This window comes from Barbus barbus (genome assembly GCF_936440315.1).
Source record: "Barbus barbus genome assembly, chromosome: 50".
Lineage (NCBI taxonomy): Eukaryota > Metazoa > Chordata > Actinopteri > Cypriniformes > Cyprinidae > Barbus > Barbus barbus.
Window position 1 is genome coordinate 13,450,738 of NC_136728.1, and position 23,917 is coordinate 13,474,654.

At 36.5% G+C, this 23,917-nt stretch overlaps 3 protein-coding genes across 8 annotated transcripts in view; 1 reads left to right on the plus strand and 2 right to left on the minus strand.

Annotated features, from left to right (window-relative positions):
• LOC306868182 (homeodomain-interacting protein kinase 3-like) overlaps positions 1-737 on the minus strand; it is a 38,262-nt gene extending 37,525 nt beyond the window's left edge. The window contains exon 1 of the mRNA XM_079414249.1: positions 349-737. The gene's annotated coding sequence lies outside the window, so the exon portion shown is untranslated. The remainder of the gene's footprint in view (positions 1-348) is intronic.
• Positions 738-1,875: 1,138 nt separating this feature from the next.
• On the minus strand, positions 1,876-11,384 carry LOC306868110 (T-complex protein 11-like protein 1). 4 transcript variants are annotated; one of them, XM_079414136.1, is made up of 10 exons: positions 11,250-11,384; positions 10,660-10,804; positions 10,441-10,573; positions 10,125-10,245; positions 8,286-8,506; positions 8,077-8,213; positions 7,748-7,923; positions 3,232-3,395; positions 2,984-3,156; positions 1,876-2,902 (listed from the first exon to the last, which is right to left on the minus strand). In XM_079414136.1, the coding sequence occupies exons 2-10, from the start codon at positions 10,799-10,801 to the stop codon at positions 2,685-2,687; spliced, it is 1,485 nt and encodes a 494-aa protein (XP_079270262.1). In that variant the 5' UTR covers positions 10,802-10,804; positions 11,250-11,384; the 3' UTR covers positions 1,876-2,684. The 4 variants fall into 4 exon arrangements, with proteins under 4 accessions (XP_079270262.1, XP_079270260.1, XP_079270261.1 ...); XM_079414134.1 differs by having other exon boundaries at positions 3,232-3,413; XM_079414135.1 differs by having other exon boundaries at positions 3,232-3,413; positions 10,660-10,807.
• Positions 11,385-11,823: 439 nt separating this feature from the next.
• On the plus strand, positions 11,824-23,674 carry LOC306868381 (coiled-coil domain-containing protein 73-like). Of its 3 annotated transcripts, XM_079414487.1 has the most exons (19): positions 11,824-11,864; positions 14,046-14,091; positions 14,186-14,323; positions 16,353-16,424; positions 16,825-16,896; positions 17,011-17,046; positions 17,190-17,264; positions 17,800-17,838; positions 18,306-18,441; positions 18,765-18,844; positions 18,982-19,110; positions 19,185-19,244; positions 19,356-19,460; positions 20,145-20,255; positions 20,383-20,523; positions 20,678-20,831; positions 21,000-22,259; positions 22,337-22,455; positions 23,239-23,674. In XM_079414487.1, exons 2-19 carry the CDS (start codon positions 14,050-14,052, stop codon positions 23,503-23,505), a joined length of 3,036 nt encoding a protein of 1,011 aa, XP_079270613.1. In that variant the 5' UTR covers positions 11,824-11,864; positions 14,046-14,049; the 3' UTR covers positions 23,506-23,674. The 3 variants fall into 3 exon arrangements, with proteins under 3 accessions (XP_079270613.1, XP_079270615.1, XP_079270614.1); XM_079414489.1 differs by lacking the exon at positions 21,000-22,259; XM_079414488.1 differs by lacking the exons at positions 16,825-16,896; positions 17,011-17,046; positions 17,190-17,264.
• The last annotated feature ends 243 nt before the right edge of the window (positions 23,675-23,917 follow it).

Consider the following 23,917-nt stretch of genomic DNA (forward strand, 5'->3'; position numbering starts at 1 on the left):
TGATTAATGCTTAAATGCATCATCTGAACTCCTTTGCGTCATGCTTTTAAACAGCACGATTTAGGTAAACATTATGGGTTTGGCCGGTTACCAGCAAGCCTTCGCGAACAGTTCGTAAAAAGTTGTGGGGCACAAAAAAAAACGTTTGTTTTTTAGTAAACCCAGAACCTCAAGAGCTACCAAAACACATTACCAACCCCAGCGAAACATTGCTTTCAAGTTTTTGGTGTGGCGTGGAAACTTTTTTCGCAACAGCTAAGTTACGAGCTCGAGTCTGATTTGATACCTTCACTATTAACTATCAGAAGTGTATTTATGCATTTACAACTCGTTAAAAATCTTCCTTACCTTCACAAACAGCAGCTGTGGTCGGACTGGGGGTTTTTTGGGAACATGTTCGGGTTTAATTCGCACCCACTACATGCTCGACGCGCTCGCGCTGCCATCTTGTCCTCTCGCTGGACGACGAGGGAGAAAAAACACAAGCTCCCTCATTTTCAACTGCGCATAACTCGCCTGCTAAGCCATCCACGGGAACCGAACAGGGTCCAGCGTGTAGTTAAGGATATCCGTTTCGATCAGGGGAGGTTTTTGTCGTCATGTCGGGGAGGTTTAAGCCCCCCTGGTTTGTTTCCTCTTGACGGCGACGAACAAACTCTGTCAGCTCAACTCGCTGGAGCTCTCTCAGCTGAGCGCTCAATGGAGAATGCTCTTGCGCCGCTTCTTCCTCTGAGTTTGAGAGAGGAATCAGATCTGCTGGTGCTGTACTGCCGAGGACAGGCCTGGAGAGTCATGAGACGCCCACGGAACTAGGACACAGTTCTGTTGTGTAGTGGTCCCTTCTGGTGGGGATATGTAGTGTGTGTTTCGGACAAAGCACAAGTCTAAATATATATATATATATATATATATATATATATATATATATATATATATATATATATATATATCTGTATATGAATGTCATGTTATAAAAAAAATAATAATCTTTGCATGCTAATTAAACCTTTTTATACAATGTAACATAACACGTAAATATTGCTATATTGTTTATATAATTAATTATTTTGCCATAAAATAGCTGAAAATGGCACTTTCCGGAATTAATAAAAATACATTCATAATGATTGAAATTTCATATTTTGCTTTAAAATGTAATATATAATATAGTAACATGTAAATATGTTTCTATATTTTATACATAATTACAAAATAGATTAATATATCTGAAAGTAATGTAACTTGGAACCATTAATCAACAAATTTGATTAAACTTACAATATTAACTGATAAGATAAAAAATACTAACATATAAATTGAACTAAACTTATAAACTGAAATGTATAAAATGTGATTTTTTTTTTTAAAGAGCTGTGCTTGGCCAAAGGCTTCACAATTTGGCCCAAAAAATAAAAAATACAAATAATAATAACAAACATTAAAATATGCAACAAAAAAAAGTCACGTTCACGGCAAAATAAAAAAGTATTTTAGTAAAATTATTTATTTTACCGTAAAACTGTAAAATAAACTAGATTGATATATCTCAAAGTAATGCAACTTGTAGCCATTAATAAACAAATTTAACGTACAATAATTGATAACTTAAAAATCTTTCATTACATTTTATATAATATAAAATATGAATATTTTTAGAATTAAATCTATTATTACAAGAACTGTATTGTATGCATAAATTAATTCAAATTTAAATTCTTATATTGATATATCTGAAAATTAAATTTTCAAGAATTAACAAATATTATTTGATTTAATATTGATTGCTGATTAATACTGGATAAAGCAAAACTAAATATCATGTAATATAATGCCAAATGAATTGCATAAAATGTTTTAAAGAAAATCAATGCTTCTACACACCTCCATTAACCATTTTTATTGGGAGCCAGCATTCAGTTTAAAATAACCATTAGTAATACTGCATTAATAAGATACACCTTAGAGATTCACGAGAGCAGAACAGAGAAATGTGCAGTTGGGGTTGTTGGGGAATACAGTTGCTTGTGAGGTGAAGCTGTCTTCTGTAAAACATGCTCAGTGTTGATAGAAACATTGTTTCAAGAATACTCTAAAAATACCATGCTTGGTGTTCCAAGTGTCCCGAGAACATGGAAACAACATGGGAGTAATCTGTAGGTTAAAATGAGCAGTAAAGTGAAAAATGTGCACTTAAATATGGGTGGCACTTCACAAACTAAGGCACCAGTCAAATGCTGTACTGTACATCCTTTTCCTCACAACTGGAAACCTCAATAACACCTTTATGGAATGGATCAGGCTACAACAGCAAGTGCTCGAAACTACTCAAAATGTTGTTGGAAGTGAATCTTTTGTAAAATGCAAGTATTCTTTTACTAATTTGTTGCACACAACAACAGTATTTGTAAGGTTCTCCTCAATTACATTTCAGTATGCTATTCTAACAGTTATTGCCTAAAGTAATCAAAGCTTTAGGCAACTCAAATGTCTTGATACATTCACAAATATTCCCTGATAAAGAATGCAATGAGAGGAGGTCAGAACTCTTAACCCTTAAATATCTGTTAGTGCTAGCGTATGAGCTTTAAGGGGTTAATGAGCTATTTTACAGACACTTTAATTTGTACATTGCTACAGAATGTGAAAGCCAGGAACACTAGTGGTAAGTATTTCAGGAGTTTTGTTTACACCTCTAAACTTTCCCCTTGTTTCAGAATATCTTGGAGGATCTTGTGGTAGAACGGAGAGTAAACTAGCTTGTTGTAGGTCACCAAACGTCCCAGCTTAACGGCAATCTCCTCTAACTCTTTGCTGATGGGTGTCAGACCTCCAGGGAGAGCCGGGGCACAACGGTGGGTGCTTGACCCCAGAAAGCCAAGAAGGTACGCCTGGATTCGGGAGTCTGATAGGGAAAGTAGTTTTAGATTAGAGTTCTTCGCTTCTAAATAAAATCCAACTGCTTTTTGGGTTCCAACATGCTTACCAATGACCTTGCGTATGGGGTTGTCCGCAGACTTCGCAGCTACAATTTGACCTTTCAACGTGTTCTCTCTGTCAGATGAAAATGGGGAAAAGCCATGCTGAGACAAGCATCCTCTGAGCTCCACACACAATTTCTCTGCAACTACAGCAAAGGTTTCATCCGCTTTAAAGGACCTATAAGAGAAAAGTGCAATGGTTGTGTCTACAGAAGGCTTTTCAAACACAATGTAATGTAATCTACAAACTTACGAAGTGTGCATCTCCGCTAACAGAATCTTAATGGTTTTCTTCAGTCTTTCCATGAGGCCTGGGAGTCCAGAAATGGCCTCGCCAGCACTGTTATAGATTATGAGCAGGACCGAGGCCACCAGTGCCAGTTGCTCCAGCTCCTGCTGCATCTCCAGAAATCTGCCCTGATCCATGAAAAAAGTCTGTTTGATAACAGGAGAGAGGAAAAGGCAAAAGAATATTTGGGATCAATGACAATAGAAATAAGAAAAAAAAGTTTAAAACACAAGTTATAAGAAATTGACACTTTGTTTTCATGCTGGTTGCATATTGTTATGGGGGGGGGGGGGGCAATTTTAAAGAAAGGTTTACAATAATGACAAAAAAATTTGTAATGTGGAGTAACTTAAGTATTTAAATATTTGAGTATAATATATATATATATATTATTTTATATATATAAATATAAAAGCATCAAAATGAGCTTTCATTGCCAAGAATGCTTGCGTATACAAGGAATTTAGTTTAGTGTCATAAGCTTCCAGTTCACAGAGACAACGACACACAGACAAAAAAAAAATATGAGAATAAAAAATACACATGTAAATACAAATAAACAAAAAATTGAAAAAGAAAAATAATTTCAAACATAAATGATTTTATGTACAGTATATATGTGCTATAGATGATAGAATGGAATAGAATAGAAGGAGATGCAGGGATGTACTAGGATGGAGGTGGTAGCTAATAAATATAAGGTTATTGCATAATGTGTACAGTCCCCTCCATAAGTATTGTAACAGTAAAGACAAAATTGCTCTGTTGGAGGTGGAGTCAAGACATTTGCAAATATGATTAAAAGATTAATATGAGAGAAAACTACAGAATGTCACATTTTATTATTAGCCGATTCAACACATACATGTTTTACCAAATAAAAAGAACAGCACTTTTAGAGTTCATCCCACTCATTGATGTGAGCATAAGTATTGGGACAACTGAACATAAGGCAGATATATATATATATATATATATATATATATATATATATATATATATATATATATATTAAAAGCTATTATTTAGTTGCAGATCCCTTGCGCACAATCACAGCAGTGAGTCTGTGACCCATAGACATCACCAGACTCTTGGTCTCATCATTTGAAATACTTTAATACAGCCAATTCCAATTGTTGCTTGTTTTGGGGAGTTTCTGCCTTTACTCTCCTCTTCAGCTGGTGAAATTCATGTTCAGTCGGATTTAAATCTGGAGATTGACTTGGGCAATCTAAGACTTTCCATTTCTTTGCCCTTATAAATTCCTTGACTGAACTGGCAGGGTGTTTTGGGTCATTGTCCTGATGCAATATGAAGCACTTCCCAATGAATCTGGTGGCATTTTCTTGAATATTGATAGGCAAGATGGTTTTGTACCCTTCCAAATTCATTCTGCTACTGTCATCATACATTAAGTCATCAGTAAAGTTGAGAGGGCCTGTTCCAGAGGCAGCCATGCAAACCCATGCCATGACACCACCTCCACCATGCTTTCGGATGAGGCTGTATGCTTGGGATCATTTGCAGTTCCCTTTTTTTCTTTAAAAAATAAATAAATAAATGTATGTGTACTGCGTTAGGCTAACCAAGACTTGTAATAGCACTTGCATGTTGTTGCTCTTTTGTTGGTTTTGATGGCCTCTTTTGTAAATCGCTTTGTTTTTTTTTACATAATATACTGTATGTATGTGTGCTGTGTATATTTAGTGAAGTGAAGTGTGGCCAAGTATGGTGACCCATACTCAGAGAGAGCCTAACCTCAGTCGTGGTATTGAAGGTGGAGAGCGCTGATTATTCACTCCCCCCACCAACAATTCCTGCTGGACCTGAGACTTGAACCCACGACCTTTGGGTTACAAGTCAGACTCTCTATCCATTAGGCCACGACTGCCCCACAAATATAATTATGTATATATAAATACACACACGCATGTATATATTTCAGAAAAATAGGTTGTTTATATATTAAATATATTTGTTTATAATATAAATTGGTAACACTTATTTCGATAGTCCACTTTAGACATTCTACTAACAGTAAGTAAGTAACTTTGCAACTACATGTCATCTAGCGGTCATTAGAGTATTAGTAGACTGTCTCCTTAATGTCTTCTAACACTTTTTGATGGGTCCACAACATATAACATACTGACTATGAGAAACTTTGCAAGTATGTGTCAACTTATTCTACTAACCCTAAACCTACCCTACTGAGAGTTAGTAGACATGCAGTTGCAAATTAATGAGAATTAGTTGACATGTAGTTACAAAGTTACTTATAGTTAGAATGTCTAAAGTGGACTATCGAAATATAGTGTAACCTATAAATTATATGAATATACATATAGACATGTAAATATTTTCAAAATATATACTGTATGTGTGTGTGTGTATTTTATATATACATAAATATATAGAACATGCACGAATTATGAAAACCTTTTTATTTTGGATGCGATTAATCGTTTAACAGCACTAATAAATTATATATATATTTTCACTCACACACACACACCACTCTATTAGGTACACCTTGCTAGTACCGGGTTGGACCCCCTTTGGCTTGAGAACTGCCTTAATTCTTTGTGGCATAGATTCAACAAGGTGTTGGAAACATTCCTCAGAGATTTTGGTCCATATTGACATGATAGCATCACGCAGTTGCTGCAGATTTGTCGGCTGCACATCCATGATGCGAATCTCCCGTTCCACCACATCCCAAAGGTGCTCTATTGGACTGAGATCTGGTGACTGTGGAGGCCATTTTGAGTAATGTGAACTCATTGTCATGTTCAAGAAACCAGTCTGAGATGATTTGAGCTTTGTGACATGGTGCATTATCCTGCTGGAAGTAGCCATCAGAAGATGGGTACACTGTAGTCATAAAGGGATGGACATGGTTAGCAACAATACACAGGTAGGCTGTAGTGTTTAAACGATGCTCAAGTGGTACTAAGGGGCCCAAAGTGTGCCAAGAAAATATCCCCCACACCATTACACCACCACCACCAGCCTGAACCGTTGAGACAAGGCAGGATGGAGCCATGCTTTCATGTTCTTTACACCAAATTCTGACCCTACCATCTGAATGTCGCAGCAGAAATCGAGACTCATCAGACCAGGCAACGTTTTTCCAATCTTCTATTGTCCAATTTTGGTGAGCCTGTGTGAATTGTAGCCTCCATTTCAGAGCAGCACCCAGTGTGGTCTTCTGCTGCTGTAGCCCATCTGCTTCAGCGTCTGACGTGTTGTGCATTAAGAAATGGTATTCTGCATACCTTGGTTGTAACGAGTTGTTATTGAGTTACTGTTGCCTTTCTATCATCTCTAACCAGTCTGCCCATTCTCCTCTGACATCAAGGCATTTTCGTCCACACAACTGCCGCTCACTGGATATTTTCTCTTTTTCGGACCATTCTCTGTAAACCCTAGAGATGGCTGTGCGTGAAAATCCCAGTAGATCAGCAGTAGGTCACCAGCCCATCTGGCACCAACAACCATTCCACGTTCAAAGTCACTTAAATCCCCTTTCTTCCCCATTCTGATGCTCGGTTTGAGCTTCAGCAAGTCGTCTTCACCACATCTAGATGCCTAAATGCATTGAGTTGCTGCCATGTGATTGGCTGATTAGCAATTTGTGTTACCAAACAATTGAACGGGTGTAACTAATAAAGTGGCCTGTGAGAGAGTGTGTGTGTCATATATATATACACATATACATACATATATACACACACATGCACACAGTAGTCTACATTTTAAGTGGATCAAAACGTTTCAAAGTTGTCCTAAAAAAAAAAAAAAAAAAGAGGGTTCTTGTCTTAAGGCAACTTTGATGAACTTTTCTGATCCACTTCAAATGCTGACTACTAATATATATATATATATATATATATATATATATATATATATAAAATATATTAAATATTTATAGATATGTTCAAAAGCTTCGTGTCTGTAGGTTTAGTTTTTTTTTTTTTTTTTTTTAAAGGTTTTATGTCACCCGGGCTGCTTTTATTTGATCAAACAGTAAGAACAGTAATATTGTAAAATATTCTTACAATATTAAAGATAATAATTATATTTTAATTATAATATTTCTATACTAAATATTAAAGAACAGACTATCTACAAGAAATCTTGTCTATTGTAACATTATAAACGCCTTTACGGTCTCTTTTGATTAATTTAGTGGATTCTTGCTGAATTTCCCATAAATTAAAAAACAATGACCCCAAAAGAATAAAGGTCTTTTTTTTTTTTTTAAACAAAACAAAAAAAATCATTAAATTGTTCAAATTCTTCATTATGATACAAGAACATTTGTTTCAAGACAGTTTGTCCATATGCTGTAAAAAATATCTAAACTATTTGTTCCACAACATTTTTTATTTCAATTGAGAAATTAGAAACAATAGGTATATTATGTATGAATTGCATTTATAATTTTTAAAATAAATTATGACTAATAATACATTACCTCCGGAAAAGACTCCGTGTCATGGTCCCATTTTAACAGGCGTAAATAGGCATGATTGTGTATAGTTAGAGGAAGTTGAGCAGAATTTGGTGTGCATGTTGCTCCACCCTCCGTTCCTCCACCTGTTACATAATCTGCTGTGTCCTGGAGCCATTTCTTTGTGAAATCCAAAGCATCTGCAAACATGAATACATAACTCAATTAAAGAGATTAGCATTTACTGAAGTGCAAGAAGCTTATCAGTGTTTTTTTAATCCAATGTTATCCCTGCATAACATAACATTCATTGATTTTGTATAATTACTATACAAGTAATTTATTTTTCTTACTGGGTTGTTTCTCCAGGAACTCCTGAAATTTCTTCCGCTCATATTCCACCGACTGCTGTAAGAGGTGAGGTCGTAGGCTGCTCACAGCAAAGTTGGCCATGTCGATCTTCATTTTGTCCAGCACTGCAAATATAGACCTGCAAAGAAACATGATTTTATTGGGAGTTGAAGTCACGTGACCTTCACCTTGATCTGTTTAAGTGACTTACTTAAAAAGGGGCACAATGTCAGTGATTTCACGCAGCTGTTTGATATCTTCATCTCGGCAGGGTGCGCAAAAGTTGCCCATCATGTCGATTATGAACTGAGCTACCTTACTGATGTCTAGAGCTCTGTTCTCAGCCTGCTGCTGAATCAATGAGAGATCCAGAGCCTCTTCAATTTGCCCTCTCAGTCGGCTCTGTCCTGGCAATAGAAAAGACAGCAGGGTCTGGAAAAACAGGGGGACAGGAAACTAATGAACACCTTCAAACATTTTTAGTTATGTGAAATGTTAAGATGCTGATATGTTAAGAAAGTACTATGTAAAATGCAACCCTTCTCTAAGAAAATTGTTGGGTTTTTTTTGTTTGCATTGGAACAACACAAAAAAAAACTGAGAAGAAAAGTCAAATCTGATACAATTCCACATAGAACCCAAAAAATGCACTGGACAAAATTATTGGCACCTTAACTTAATACTTGTTAGCACCCCCTTTGGAAAAAATAACTGAAATCAATTGCTTCCTTAACCATGAATGAGTTTCTTACACCTCTCTACTGGAATTTTGGACCACTCTTCTTTTGCAAACTGCTCCAGGTCATTCAGATTTGAAGGATGCCTTCTCCCAACTGCTGTTTTGAGATCCCTTCACAGGTGTTCTATGGGATTCAGATCTGGACTCATTGCTGGCCATTTCAGAACTCTCCAGTGCTTTGTTTGTAACCATTTCGGAGTGCTTTTTGAAGAGTGTTTCGGGTCATTGTCCTGCTGGAAGACCCATGACCTGTGGTGGAGACGCAGCTTTCTGACACTGGCCACTACATTGCACCCCAAAACTCTTTGGTAATCATCAGATTTCATGATACCGTTCACACAGTCAAGGCATCCAGTGCCAGAAGCAGCAAAGCAACCCCAAAACATCTTTGAACCTCCACCGTGTTTGACATTAGGGACTGTGTTCTTTTCTTTGAAGGCCTCATTTCTTTTTCTGTAAACAGTGCCATGATCTCCTTTACCAAAAAGCTCTACTTTTGTCTCATCTGTCCACAGTACATTCTCCCAGAAGGATTGTGGTTGTGTCAAACTCCAGTCTTGTTTTTTATGCCTTTGTGTTAGCAGTGTCCTCCTGGGTCTCCTACCATAGCATCCCTTTTCATTCAGATGGCAACGGATAGTGCGAGCTGACACTGTTGTACCCGGTGTCTGCAGATCAGCTTGAATTTGTTTGGAAGTTAATCGGGGTTCTTTATCCACCATTCGAACAATCCTTGTAATTTTTCATTAATTTTGCTCTTCCGTCGACGTCCAGGGAGGTTTGCTACAGTGCCATGGGCTGTAAAGCTCCTGATGATATTGGGCACAGTGGACACAGGAACATTAAGATCTCTGGAGATGGACTTGTAGCCTTGAGATTGTCCATGTTTTTCCACAATTTTTTCTCTCAAATCCACAGACAACTCTTTACACTCAACTCTTTCTTTCTTTTCTCCATGGTCAGTGTGACACACAACACAAAGATTGAGCCAACTTTTCTCCATTTTAACTGGTTGCAAGTGTGATTACTCTATTGCCCACACCTGTTACTTGCCACAGGCGTGTCTAAATACAAATTACAGGAGCATCACATGCTTGAAAAGCAATTATTTCGTACAATTTTGACAAGGTGCCAATAACTTTGTCCAGTCCATTTTTGAGTTCTGTGTGAAATTATCAAGTTCAACTTTTCTTCTCTGTTTTATGTGTTGTTGCAGTGCAAACAAAAACAACAAGCACGTGAATACCAAACTTTTACAAATTAAATTAATAAACAATATGATAATGAGTAGATCTGGCTTCTTTTCTTTACCTCTTTAATTTCACCAACCAGTGTGACAGCATGGCTGTACGATGGTGGGTTCTCATTCAGCTGTGACTCAAGGCAATCCCAGAATGCTTTGTGCATTATTTCTTTGACCTGTCTCTCCAAACTGAGTACACAGGAATGATATGTTGGAACATCACTAAACATTCTCAAATCAAACCATTAAAAACATCAGAATCGCTGCATTGCAATACAGTATAATCAGTTTTAAATAAACATATTAACATTTCAAATATATGTTTAGCCCACTGAGAACATTATGACAGGACAGTCTCATGATAACATTTATTGAGTCTATTACCTTCCCTCTTCTGGCTCATAAGGCTTGACTTGAAAAGCACTGTTCACTACTATCTCATGGGCCAGTGCCATATTAGTGACTCCTTTGGCTGTCTCCATTAGCTCTTCCACTGACACAAACCTGGGTGGACTGGCTGTGAGTGTTTGAATGCAATGTTAACACTGTTAGAGTTAAAACTGCCATATATTTCTTAAGTAAAATGATCAATTCTCTCCTTACACTGGGGGGTGAGTCTGTGAGGACTGGGAGTATTTCTTCTGATCCTCTTCCGGATCATGTCTTCTGATGCAGTGTTTTCTATCCCATCCTTGTCAATTTTCTTCTGCTCCTCCTTGGAGGACTCATCAGATTCCTTGGGCATCTTCTGCTGAAAACAAAGAAGCTGAGAAATTAAACTAATCTGCACACAGACTACAGCATCAGCTGTTCTATCCAATTCCACACTAAAATGCCAACACTGAACATTTTCTGGCAACGGTTTGACAACGAGCTGAGTGTGAAGTTGTTTTGTTTTTATTTTAAAACAGGAGGAAAAGACTAGAGTGCCCTTTAAGGCGATAAACAATTGCTCTCTAGTAGCCTCATATTCTCCTCTCTATTTTCGTATTCAAATATTTTTTATTTCTATAAACTCGCTAGTTTATCTACAATGATCTGGTTTACTGCGCTTGTGACATAAACAGCCAGCCTGATCTCATTACTAAAACCTCTGAGGGCCTGATGCTCCGTCGCATCTGTCTGCACTCTAATATCCGGTAATACATTCAGCCAAAATATAAAAAATTACATTAGACTCTTTTACAGCTTACCTTGATAGGTTAAAGCACCGACCGCCCGTTTATTTTAATGCAGTTTATTTTAGTGCAGCTGCAATTCGCCTCATATAATCAAAATAGCAGCCTCAACGTTTTGTTCTGGATGGATCCATATCACCTGACGCGTGTATTTACGGAAGTACGGTTCACAACGCTCCTTTGTAGTTTTTTGATGTGTGATTTTCAATGAGGCCAAAGCGGTGTTTTGAAGCATAGAACTACATTTCCCAACAGAACGACACCCTTGCGCATATGCTGCGGGCAGGGAGGGTTGTATGAAATGGTTAATAATTCAATTCCAGATTATTTAATAATCAAAGGCAATAAAATCACAGTTGTGATTAAATGTACTTATATAGTTATATTTATAAAATTAAATAAAACTGTCTAATTTCTTAAACAGCCTAATTATTTACATACAAGTTGATTTTAGTTTCCTTCGACCCTGTAATGTTTCCGAAATATTTAGCTTTTTTTTTTTTACTATGCCATGCCATAAACGTGTAAAAATAAATGGTGTACACAAGTCAACGGGACAGTTTTTCCTACCATCTGGACACTAGGTGGCAGCAAAGGCAACGTTTCTTAGCGGCTGAATGGATGACACAGGTAGGGCGAGTCGGTTTACGGAGTAACATGATTTAAAATACCAACTCGGAAAAATAATAAATCACTATTTCCTTTTAAACATCTTCGGTGATGATATTTGAGAGGAAAGTGCACAGAAATCCCAGAAATTATTACTTTAGATGTAGCATAACCTTGACTGGATTTCAACCACATCAAATCCAGTCAGTGCGGCTATAAAAGTCGCCAAGGCCTGTAATAATTTAATAAATTAATGTTATTAAACAATCTTTAATTTTCTTTTAACTATTTGCAGCACTCGTCTTAGCTGTTTAGTCACTTATGAGAAAAATAACTAATAAATAAATGTTGCGATAGTTTAGCTAAAGTAGCTAGATTTGCTTACCTTACTAAAATATTTGTAAAGTGTGCTATTAATAGCTAAATGTGCTATTTGTTATCTTCCAAATTTATTAGGCTGGGTAAGTTAAGAGTGATAAAATGTTTATAGCGTATTCAGCCTATAAGTTAATAATTTACCATGGTAAATAACAAAAATACTAATTACCACAGCAGAACTGTACGTTATTTAAAAATATTACTATTAATGATGGAAAAGTGCTTTCGTTTACTTCAGTTGAGGTAAACCAGCGTTGTTTACCATGACAGAATATTAATTAATATCTCAGAGCAGTGTTTATGGTAGTAACGTTTATTTGGAGGTTAAAAGTCTTCTCAGATATCAAATCCAAATTTCTCCCCATAAGCAAAACTAATGTTTGATCAGCTGAGGTCAAAGGTTAAATCTGCTGCTCTAACTTCCAGCAGGTTTTCACCTGAAGTCCCGTCCATTCACATTTACAGATCAGCAGCTATGACAGTAATATGGACATCATACCGCAGACAGGGAATTATCCCATTTTATGGATGGTGTCCTTTTAATTTTGCCTTTCATGGCTTATAAAGTTGTTTAATATCTGCTGAGGTGAATCAGTGGTGGAAGCGAATAAAGACATTGGCCCTCCAGGTCATTTGTGATAGTAGCGAATTCTAACGGGATCATTTAATTCCTGCACATGATTGATATATCAGCAGCGGCTAAATGGACGAAAGCCTTTCTTCTATTAAAACACCGGGCAGAATGAAGGCCTCCCACTTTCCAAGTCAGTCATGATGATGGGGATACAGCGGACCAAGCACAGGTCAAATTAAATATCTTATATAATTCCTTCTGAATGACAGCGCTATCTGTCCATCCGGTGTTATGGCCCTGACCCCTATTAGCCTACACTCTCACCATGCTGCCATTTTCACCTTGATAGGTTCGAGATGGGATTTAAAATGCTTTTTCTGATGCAACGGCTTGAACTTTGTCTATAGCTGTGGTTTATATATTCTTATGAGGCAAAATTTATGTAGTGCATTGTTTTCTGTATGATAAAACCAGTAGTTCTAGCTCTAAATTCTGGCGGGATGAGCTATGTTTAGAGCCGATATGTGCACTTGTGATCAACCCAGGGTTGTTATAGTTAACTAAAACTGAAAGCAAATAAAAAATCATTTATTTTTCATTACTTGACATAAAGTAACTGTTGACTGAAATGAAAACATATAAAAACTTAAACTATATTTTCCAGATATATTTTTTCAAAGCAACATTTTTATTTTTATTATTATTTTCATTAAGTTTAACTTGATGTACTGAAATATATGGAAGACTTTTATTTCGCCACAAGATAAAAGACATAAGCGATTTATTTTTATCTCACAATTCAGATGTTTTCTCTTGCAGTTCTCAGTCTTTAAATAAAAATTACAAAAAACACAGCAAAATTATTAGAAATTTAAAATTAAAAGGAAAAATACAAAAATAGAAATATTACTAAACTATAATATTATCTAAATGATATGAAATTAGTTGAAGCATAACCACGCTTTGGTTGAGTTTTATGTTAATGTGGCAGGCTGGCAGCCTACATTTGGGCTAAAATTGCTGCAGTTTTCTAAAGCAAAAACACCAGATTTGATATCTAGGTTCTGTTTAGATTGTTTGATTTATTGGGGGGTATTATAATCATTTCTATTAGTTAAATGATTTATGAAACACTGATGTATTTAATCATATTGCTGCTGTTTTATATACCAGAAACACCCGATTTGATCTGTAGGTTCTGTTTAGATTGTTTGATTTAATGTTGTTGTTGTTTTTTTCTTCTTCCCAAGTGCCATGGAGTTGAGTGTGGACTCTGGAACAGAGCTTTTCTCCTTGGTAAGTGTAAATATTCCAAAGCAGAATGATGTGTTTTAAATTATATACAAATGAAACTACAAGATTTACACACTCTTGCTGTTTTTGTCTGTAGATGGAAGATAAAGGCACCCTCAGCCAACCAAAGACCCCAAACATTGTTGTAGAGAATGACGGACGTACTATCTCACTGCAAGTACTGGAATTTAAAACAAGTCTTCTGGAGGCGGTCGAAGAGCTGCATATTCACAGGGTATGAGGTCTTACTTTTATCCTTTCATGTGAGAAAAAGCAAGAAATGTAAAGTTGGAGGAAACAATGATGTTTATTGCATTGTTGTTTTTTAAGGGGTTTGTTGTTGCGTTACCATTAGTGCCCTCCCAGGCTTAACAATTAAAGACGATTTTAATTAATTACCTGATTGAATGAGATAAAGACAAAAATAACAAAACCTCAGTGTCACCTTTCCTTTGCCCCCCCCCCCCCCCCACCTCTTCCCATCCTGTATGTATTTACTTAATTACATAGTGCAATAACGATCACAGAAAGCAATGAAATCATATATTTTAAATCATATTTGAAAAGACTAAATTAAGTACATTAGGTTACAGTAAGGAAAATATTTTTAAAGTGTCAGTTTAGGTAGAAATAACTTGTTTGTCTTCTTACTATTTATTTAGTTAATATTTCTCTATTTTTTAAATATCTTGTATTTATTTATTTAGTTTTTTCTTCACAATTAGCAAAAATATTTCTATTTAAATAGTGTGATAACTGTGACAGAAATCAATAAAATAATATTATAAATCTTATTTAAAATGACTAAATTTACATATCTACATTAGGTTGCAGTAAAGAAAGTATTTTAATCATCAGATCAGGTAGAAATTACTCCTGTATGTTTGTTTTCATGTTCTAAATATTTTTATCTTTTTACTGATCATTCATTATTTTTCTTACTTTATTTACATAAATAATTAGCGATCAGGTTTTCCAAAAAATATTTTTTATTAATTTTTTTAGATGTGGCAACATTTAAATTAGCTGGTTTATTCAACTCAGAAATTTCAGCCTGTCAGCATTGAGTCATTTTGTAAGTGTCAGATCATCAGACACTTACTAATGTTTCTCTTGGCTGAAAAGTCTTCGTATTAGCTGTGTGCACATATTTATTGGGCTTGAGCAATCTCAGACAAATATCAGCACCGTAAAAGGCTGCTAAATGGCATCTCAATATATTAGGAATGTCAATCCGTTAGTATCCAAATGGCATAACGGCTCTATTTGGCCCGTTCATGAGGAACTGAGGAATGTAATTTTGTGGGAGGAGTGTCATGAGCGTTCAGAAGACCATCTGGATATAAGCCAGCAGAAGTTACACGTACATTAGAATGGGGTCATGCAGCAGGACCTGACAAATTCACATATTTGCTTGCATGACTGGTACCCTCGAGCAAAGCATGTAAAACCCCACGCTGGACATGTTTAAAGGTTGTACGAGCAAAAATAAACAATTGTATCTCTCATGTTTTATTGTTATTATGATGTTGTTGAGGAACAAAGACATTAAATCAATGTGATCCTCAGGCATGCCATTAAACTAACACTTTGTAGTTCTCTGGTTTATAGGGCCGGGGTTAAGATGGAGGATTTCCTGCCAGACAAACACCCTCAGCTGAATGCCGTCACTTCTTATGTTCTTTTAAGAGAGTGCAAAGCGTGTTCCATTAAAATGACTGTATTAGCTTGCGATGTTGTCAGTCGTTTTGCCAGATACAGGAAATGTGAACGTCCAGCTGCTGAAAGTGCACTGTCCTGATGCATGACACTAGTCTAGAGTGATATTTTGCATGCTGTCTTTTTTTATTTCAACACATTTTATGTGTCCTGTGTTTTATTAGACTTCATACATCTAATCACATATGCGATCAGTTTCTGTCCTGAAAGATCACATGACCCACTAATTTTAGTTTTTTTTTTTCTTCTTTTTTTTACCTGCAGACCACATTTATTCAATTTATTGTCCTTCCATGAAACGTTAACAGCTTTGCAAGTAGCACACTTTATTAGGAAAATTTTAATAAACTCCTACATGCAAATAAAAGCCACTAAGTAGAAAAACCACTGAGTTAAACCTGCAGTCCTAGATGAAAGCAGGACAATGATGGGTTTATGTAAAAGTCTCCTCTCTCATGTTCAGATACCTGCATTAAATGTAAGTCATTCGGTATTCGTATTATTATATTAATTATTTATGTGTTTTATATACATTTTGGATACAGGATGCTGAAACAAGATATGAGGAGCAGATTTGTAAACTTGTGCTGGAGAAGCAGGAGCTGGAATGGCAAAAGGTTTGTTAGGATGGATAAAAATACTTATTTTTTTTCATTAACTTCCTAAGATTCCATTATTAAAAAAAAAAAACTTTTTTGTTAGCAAAAGGGATTTATTTTGAGGAAATGACTGAGCATTTATAGGTATAAAACCATTTTTATGGCTAAAGCTTATGTCAATACACTCTTAAAGATAAAGGTGCTTCACAATGCCACAGAAGAACCTTTTTTGTCTAAATGGTTCCATAAAGAGCCTTTCTGTTTCACAAAAGGTTCTTCAGATTATAAAAAGTTAAGAAAGAGATGGTTCTTTAAAGAACCTTTGACTGAATGGTTCTTTGTGGAAGTAAAAATGGCTCTTCTATGGCATCGCTGTGAAGAAACGTTTAAGCACCTTTAACAGTTTATTATTTTTCAGGAGTCTTTACAAAGTCAGATTTCTAGAATGTCGAATGAAAATTCTGAGTCGCTTGCCGCTGTAAAAAAGCAGGTATGATATCTCACTCAACCTATGTGTAAAGTATATTTCCAAAAATATATAAAAACTTGTGTGTGTGTGTGTGTGTGTGTGTGTGTGTGTGTATATATTTTGTCTAATTTAAAGTTTCAGGCTCAAATCCGAAAAATTGAGGGAGAAAGGGTTGGTCACTTTATATTTCTATTTCCATCTGTTGTGCTTTGGTTTGTGTTTTTGTTAATATCTTTCTTATTAAACAGTAACTTTATTTTAAAAAAATACTTAAAATATTCATTAAACATCACTTGACTAATGACCTCTTAAAGGGTAAAAACCAGCTGGCTGCTGAACTGAAAGACAAAGAGATCATCAGCCTCAAAGAAGAATTAAAACAGCTGCAGGTACACAAAATCAATACAATAATTCTACACACCTTTACATGACGAGATGTTCCATACCTCTCTCTTGCTTTAGGGACATATACATAAAACAGTGGGAAAATCCATCTCATAGCTGACCTTTGAGTGGGGGTCTGTGTAGGTCTATTTGGTGTTGTCAGATAAATGATGTCGCACGGTGATGAACGGTTTCTCCTACGGTTCATCAAACCCGTAGGTTGGCCAATAAAGGCCCTTGTTACCCTTTCATTTGATAATGCAATTTGGGCAATTTGATTCATATCTAAACACTCCTTGCTCTTATTTATGTGCCTTTTTGTGTCCATGTTTACTAATATAATATCATATTTAAATAATAATAAAATTACATTTAAAGTATTTCTAGTTCGGTTTAAACCTTTTCTTACTTCAGTTATCCTGAATCCACAGCACTGAATCTGCTCTTTCTGCTTTGCAGCTTTTAGAAGGGTCACTGTGCTCTTTCAGAGAAATCAACTCACTAAAACCACTTTCTTCTTCTTTTGCTACTGTCTTACAGTTGCTCAGGTACAGTTCGGAGAAGAAATTAGGCGAGCTGGTAAGGATTTCCAATTATATAAATTGTTGACAGAGGCAAGTGGGAGTGGGAAGAATTAAAGAGGAGGAACTGAGAGGGAGAGCGGATCATCAGGAGTAACGGATAGGGAGGGCGTGACTCGTGAACCGCAAGCGCCGCTGTGAAAATACCACTATTAAAATATTTTATATCGGAGCCTCGCTCTGTTTAACCTTTCGATGGCGGAGAGGGGAATCAGTTTGATACAGACAATCAAACAGTAACGGGCTGCGGTTCACATAAAAGCCCCTCAGGCATGTTTGGAAGTTGACTCCTTATCTAGCAGAAAGAAGCACTCAGCCGAGATGTTAAACAAAGGTCTTCAAACTCTCCGATGGAGTATATATTCACGGTCTGCCCTTGCCGAGAAGAAGAACTGTTATTACTTGTACGACCGAATGGGGATATTCCTCTTAGAAGGGAGGACAATGTGTTTTTAAACTTTTCAGGAGCAAAAGTTGCAGCTGCAGACACACACGAAAGACAGCCACCTGAACCAGCTGGGAGAAGTGGAGAGGCGTTTCGCCGCCATCTCCAGACAGTGTGCCATGGTCAAACAGGCCCATGACAAACTCGAACAAAATGGTATGACTGACAAACATTGTCTGTCTTGGTGAAAAATAAATTCAAACTTTACTTTACGTTGAGTCAGGGGTGTAAACCTGATTATCTTTTGCCTTTAAACTCTCCAGCTACTTAAAAAGAGCTGGAAAACATTTAGTCTGGTATTCATAATTTTTCTTCATTCACTCTGGACAGATTTGATGTTGATAAACTCTTCTTCGCTTTGCATCAATGAGTTGATTTGTCATTGTTTGAACATGAATTATTTGGCCTTTGTAGGTGAATGCTAAAAGAAAGCCTGTGTAGCAATGCCAAACTTTTTTAAATCTTTTTTTTTTTTTAAGTTGAAGAGGCCATGCGAATTAATAAAAAGCTCACATCCATCAATGAAAAACAAGAATCGTCGATTAAAGCCTTGAAAGAGGTATAAAAAAAGCACTGAATCATTCTTGTACCAATGACGATACTCCTATTGCTTTGTAAATTTGATTTTCTTTGAAGTTAGAAGAAGTTCTACATCACTGTGTCACAAATTGTTGCATCTTTTTATTTCATATTTAGCATTTGGAGAGAATCAACAAAGAGCTGGTCACTTTCAAAGTGTCGTCGGTCTGCAAACCTGGAGAGGAACGTTTACAGAATGTTCTGAAAGAGCAAGAGTTTCAACTGCTTCAGCAGAAACTCCTTGTGGTAGAATCTCTTTAAATTTGTTAAACATAAAAGGTGATACCAGGATGTCTGTAAATGTTATACTTTGTCTTTAGGAAACAGAACTTAACAAAAAACTGAGAAATGAAATGGCCACAGACAGGGTAGAGAAGCAGGTAAGCCCTTCAGAAAAAGCTGGACCTTTTTGTGCGTTAGTATCATTTAACAAGGGTAATATCAGACTTAACACTTGGATGAAATGAAGTGTGTGTGTGTGTGTGTGTCAGGAGGTATTGAGATCCCTCAATCACAGTCAGAGTTTGCTGCAGAGACAGACGGAAGCTCTGAGCCGAGCAGAGCAGGAGCTTTGCAAACTCCATGAGGAATATCAGGTCAGGCTTCCCGAAACCCAACTCTACCTGTGGTATCACTTTCAACTTAACACACACACACACAAAAAACGCAACTATTTTTACTTTTACATTTTTTTTAATATGTCAATTTCATTATTATTGTTATTATGTTTTTTACTGTGTGCACATCTAAGGAACAGGCTACAGCAACGAACAGACTTGTTACAATTCACATATTAATTATGTGGTACAATAAACTGTACCTACTAGATAAACACATTTATACACAAAATAAAATATTGAGCAAAAAAAGCTAAATCTGTTAACTTTTTCCAGATATTCATTGTAATTAAATTTTCTTAAAATTAAATGACTAAACCTAGTAAGGTATACATATTACGGAGTAAACAATGGTCACCTAGTACTCATAAAATTGATTGAATGAACTGAAAATCACTTTTGCACATTTACAACACACCAAGTGCAACTCAATAATAGTAAGTGTGTTTAATGTCTGTTTACAGCCTCCTTCTCTTTTATTCCCCCCATTTCTCTATTTAATTCACTTAGTCATTCACTGATTAAAACCATTATTAACATGACAAAAGCCAACTGATTTGTATTGGCCTCTCCATCTGTTTAGAATCCTCTGTCCAGGTTAAATAAACACATAAAAATTTATTATTGCATTAAAAATTTTCTGGGTGATTAATTTCATTGCAGGTCCTTAAAACAGAACATGAATTGAACCAAGAGAGGACTAAAGAAAAAGACAACAGCTTTGCTCGCTTGAGAGATGAATACCATAATTCTAAACTTTCTTGGGAAAAAGAGGTGAAAATGAGTTCCGAAAAAGCATCACACAAAAACAAAGGATCTGGAATTGAGACTAAAATGTTTTATTAAAATGGTGTTTAAAAAAAAAAAAGTTTTAAATGTGAATATTGGTGTTCTCACACAGATTATGCGATTGGAAATGTCAACGGAGTCCGGTAAAGAAGAGCTGCAAGCGGTAAAAGAGGCTTATAATCAACTTGAAGAAGAGCACAAACAGCTGTCTATTTCTGCAGTTCATAAAGCCAAAGAAATGCATAACTCTGAGGTGGGATGATTACATATACAATCATAACCAGTGACTGTTTAATAAGCTTGTAGATTGGACATTGATAAATAGATCTAAACTTCACGATTTTGAAATGGTATTTGATTTATTAAGTGATTTAAATTATAATCTAACTGTGATCTTTTTATTACAGACTGCCATAAAAGATCAAGAAAATTCCCTTTGTACAACATGTAATGAGATTATCCTTGTGAAGGTGAGCAGTCTCCATGAAGATCTTGAGGAGAGTCTTATTAGTTCTCATGATAACCATGAACCAACGTGTCACCCTGATAAAGACGTTCCAGGTAAGTAAGAAAGAATGCACAGTCGTCTTCTCCAGCCAAGCTTGGCGCCGCTTTAACTAATATTTTTATACAGAATGATGTGAAGTGCAGGGAGGTGGTTTATCAAGAAAGCTTACCTGTACTTCTCATTTTTCTCTCATGATGCATGCATTTCATTTCCTCACACAGATGAAAGCATTGAGTTTCAAAAGGCTAGAAAAGATGGCTTCTCTCAGAGCAACAACAAGGAACTTGACATTCCAATGCAGGCAGATAGAACAGTACCTGTAGTCTCACCATCAGTTTCAACTGATAATATCTCAAGGCCTGAGGATGTCAATCCCATGATGAATCATCTGTCAAAGCTGTGTGATGAAACAAAAACCGGTGTCAGTAAAAGTGAGCCAGTCTGCAACGCAGATGATAAAGGATGCCCCTCAAACCCAGTCCAAAGTGACACAGACCGTTGTCTTGCTGAGCTATCAGGGCCTGAAACCAGGTCTGTTTATGGCGTAGACGGCGACCCTTTGGCTTTGAAACCGAAAGATAGACCACTGGAACAGAATCTGTGTACTTCTGAAGTGACTGAATCCCAGACATCAGATAAACACATGGACAGCCAGGGATATGCTACATCTCAGTCCAAAGAAGTCAAAGACCACCAGAATGCCGCACCTGAATTTCTCCACAAAGTTTCACAAAAGGAAAGTCAAACAACTGCACAGAGATTTTCAGAAGACAAAACTGCAAACTCAAATCCACAAGACACACTTGTGTTTTACAAAAAAACGACCATTACAGAAGAAATGATTGCCGCCCAACCAAGCCCATGCCACCAAACCATTCATGATGAGCCTGAAGCCAACTTTGATACTGCGAATGCCACAATAACTTCAGATACACTCCTTGAGTCCAAAGATCAGTTCTCTCCACCTGAATTGATTTGTGAACATTCACAAAGCCAGGTATCCCAAGTGGGCAGCTCAACTGAAACAAGCCTCTACAATGTGGTCAACGAGCTGGAATCTATAGAGTTGCCTCTTGCTGATCAGACCACTTCAATGACTGCAGTTGACACAGTGGAGGTCATATCAGAAAATAACGATCAAAACAATGATTCAGAACCATTGAAATCTCAACAGATTGAAATGAGTGTTTCTATTGAAGAAGCCAAGATCACAAACCCAGAACAAGATCCTTCTTCTCCTGGGTCTACAACAGCAAATGACCGATCAGATGTTGATCAGAAGAGAAGTCCAGTGGTAGATACTTCAAACCATCCTGGAAATAGCAGATTTCAGTCATCCTTTGCATGGGACACATTTATGAAAGGGAAAAAGATGCCACATCCAACGCCGTTAAGAACCGAGCTGTGGTCCTCTGGATTTCATGAGCTTGTTTCTCCATTTTGTGCTCCCATATTTATGAAGAATAAATTGCTAAAAACAGGTCTGTCTTGTAATGTGAACAGAATATTTCATTATAATAAGACTCAGTATCTGACCACAATAATCCTATTTTCACAGCCATAATGAAGACTCCTGACAGACTGGAAACCCCAAGCAAGCGTCCCCACCAAAATAGTGACTGTCAAGGAGAGTGGAATGCTATCAAGCGGTCTTTTTCTGAAATGTTAACAGAGAAAGTAAGTTTCCACACAGGCCAGCGAAGAATCTAGTGAGTTAAAGTAAGAGGCATGCGCTGCAGCACACGCTGAGCGCCTAAAGACAACTTCCATTCCCAGAAGTATTTCAAGCAGGGTGAAATGGCAGCATTTTTCTCAATTAAATGTTGATAGAAAACAGCAGGACAAAAGTCTCTGCATATAAATCACAGAGATGCAACCCAACTCCAAAGGGAGCTAAGAGGCTAATATGGACTAAACCAGAGATCGTTTTCAAGGCTGTTGTTTTCGATAACATGGTAGTATCTGGTTTCAACATACTTTTTTGCTGGATTACTCAAATGAAATCAATCAAAATGTATTCAACCTCAGGCTGTAAAAGATGTAGATCAAAGCTGATTGGGAGAAATTTGGCGTCTCATCACTTGCTCACCAATGGATCTTCTGCAGTGAATTGGTTAAAATGCATTAACAATGGATTTATTTCTTACAAACAGATTTAAAGCTTTTCGCTTCACAAGTCGTTAATTAATAGACTGGAATCGTGTGGATTATTGTGACGATTTTATCAGCTGTTTAAACTCTCATTCTAATGACACCCATTCATTGCAGAATTGTCCGAAATTTTAATTTATTTATTTATTTAATTCTAAACAACACTCAGTGTGCTTGTTTGCCATGTTTTTTACTCAAAGTAGTCCAAATCTGGTGGATTTCACTTTTCATTTCCATCAATACTTCCATCAGAATTAAATCAAGGTATAGTGTCATGGTGCTTTTATTACCCATTTTATTTTCCCACAGGAGAATCAAGTTCTTATCTCCTACAGCTCAACTCTGAGTGGCAGTCCAAACTCTTCTTCTGTGGGTAATGGGCTGCGACAAAACTCCACTCCTACCGTTCCTCCTCCCAAACTCCAGAGCGTGGAGAAACCGACCCGGCCTATGGCATCTAGCTCTGAAAGAAAAGAAGAGCGAAAACAATCTGACATAATGGCCCAAATTGCAAAAATTGAGGAATTCATGTCAACTGAATGTTTAATGCCTCAAAAAAGACTCAAACCTGATTGATATGCGCTAGAAATGCATGTGTTCGTAAGTCGTTACAGAGTTTAAAATGTTTTTGCTTGGGTATGTTCCTAACCCTCCTTGTGAGTAGATACAGTGAATACCATATTTGTGTTAATTGCTTACTATATTTCCAAATAATTTAACTAAATAAATGTTCAATGTTTCAAGCAACTTTGTTTTTTGCAGACTTTTTTAAAAGGGTCAAATGTTTGCATCTGCTGCATCATGTTAACCTATTGCTAAACAAGGTAAGTGATAAACATAAAACCTGTTAATTACACTGCACAAGCTAATTAACACTCATTACTCCCAGACCAGCATGTTCGTTCCTCAGAGGGCATTTAATGGCCAAACATTGCTAATTTACATTTGATACACAAACTGTGGCCAACTATAACTTGGGATAATTAAA

Bases quoted from the DNA above. Each gene is read 5' to 3' on its own strand.
- LOC306868381 (XM_079414487.1), top strand. From the start codon at position 14,050: ATGGAGTTGAGTGTGGACTCTGGAACAGAGCTTTTCTCCTTG. The intron at 17,047-17,189 runs GTTGGTCACTTT...GACCTCTTAAAG, and splicing joins GAAAAATTGAGGGAGAAAGG to GGTAAAAACCAGCTGGCTGC. The intron at 22,456-23,238 runs GTAAGTTTCCAC...ATTTTCCCACAG, and splicing joins CTGAAATGTTAACAGAGAAA to GAGAATCAAGTTCTTATCTC.
- LOC306868110 (XM_079414134.1), bottom strand. From the start codon at position 10,801: ATGCCCAAGGAATCTGATGAGTCCTCCAAGGAGGAGCAGAAGAAAATT. The intron at 10,574-10,659 runs GTAAGGAGAGAA...AAACACTCACAG, and splicing joins TCACAGACTCACCCCCCAGT to CCAGTCCACCCAGGTTTGTG. The intron at 3,157-3,231 runs GTAAGTTTGTAG...TTTCTCTTATAG, and splicing joins TTAGCGGAGATGCACACTTC to GTCCTTTAAAGCGGATGAAA.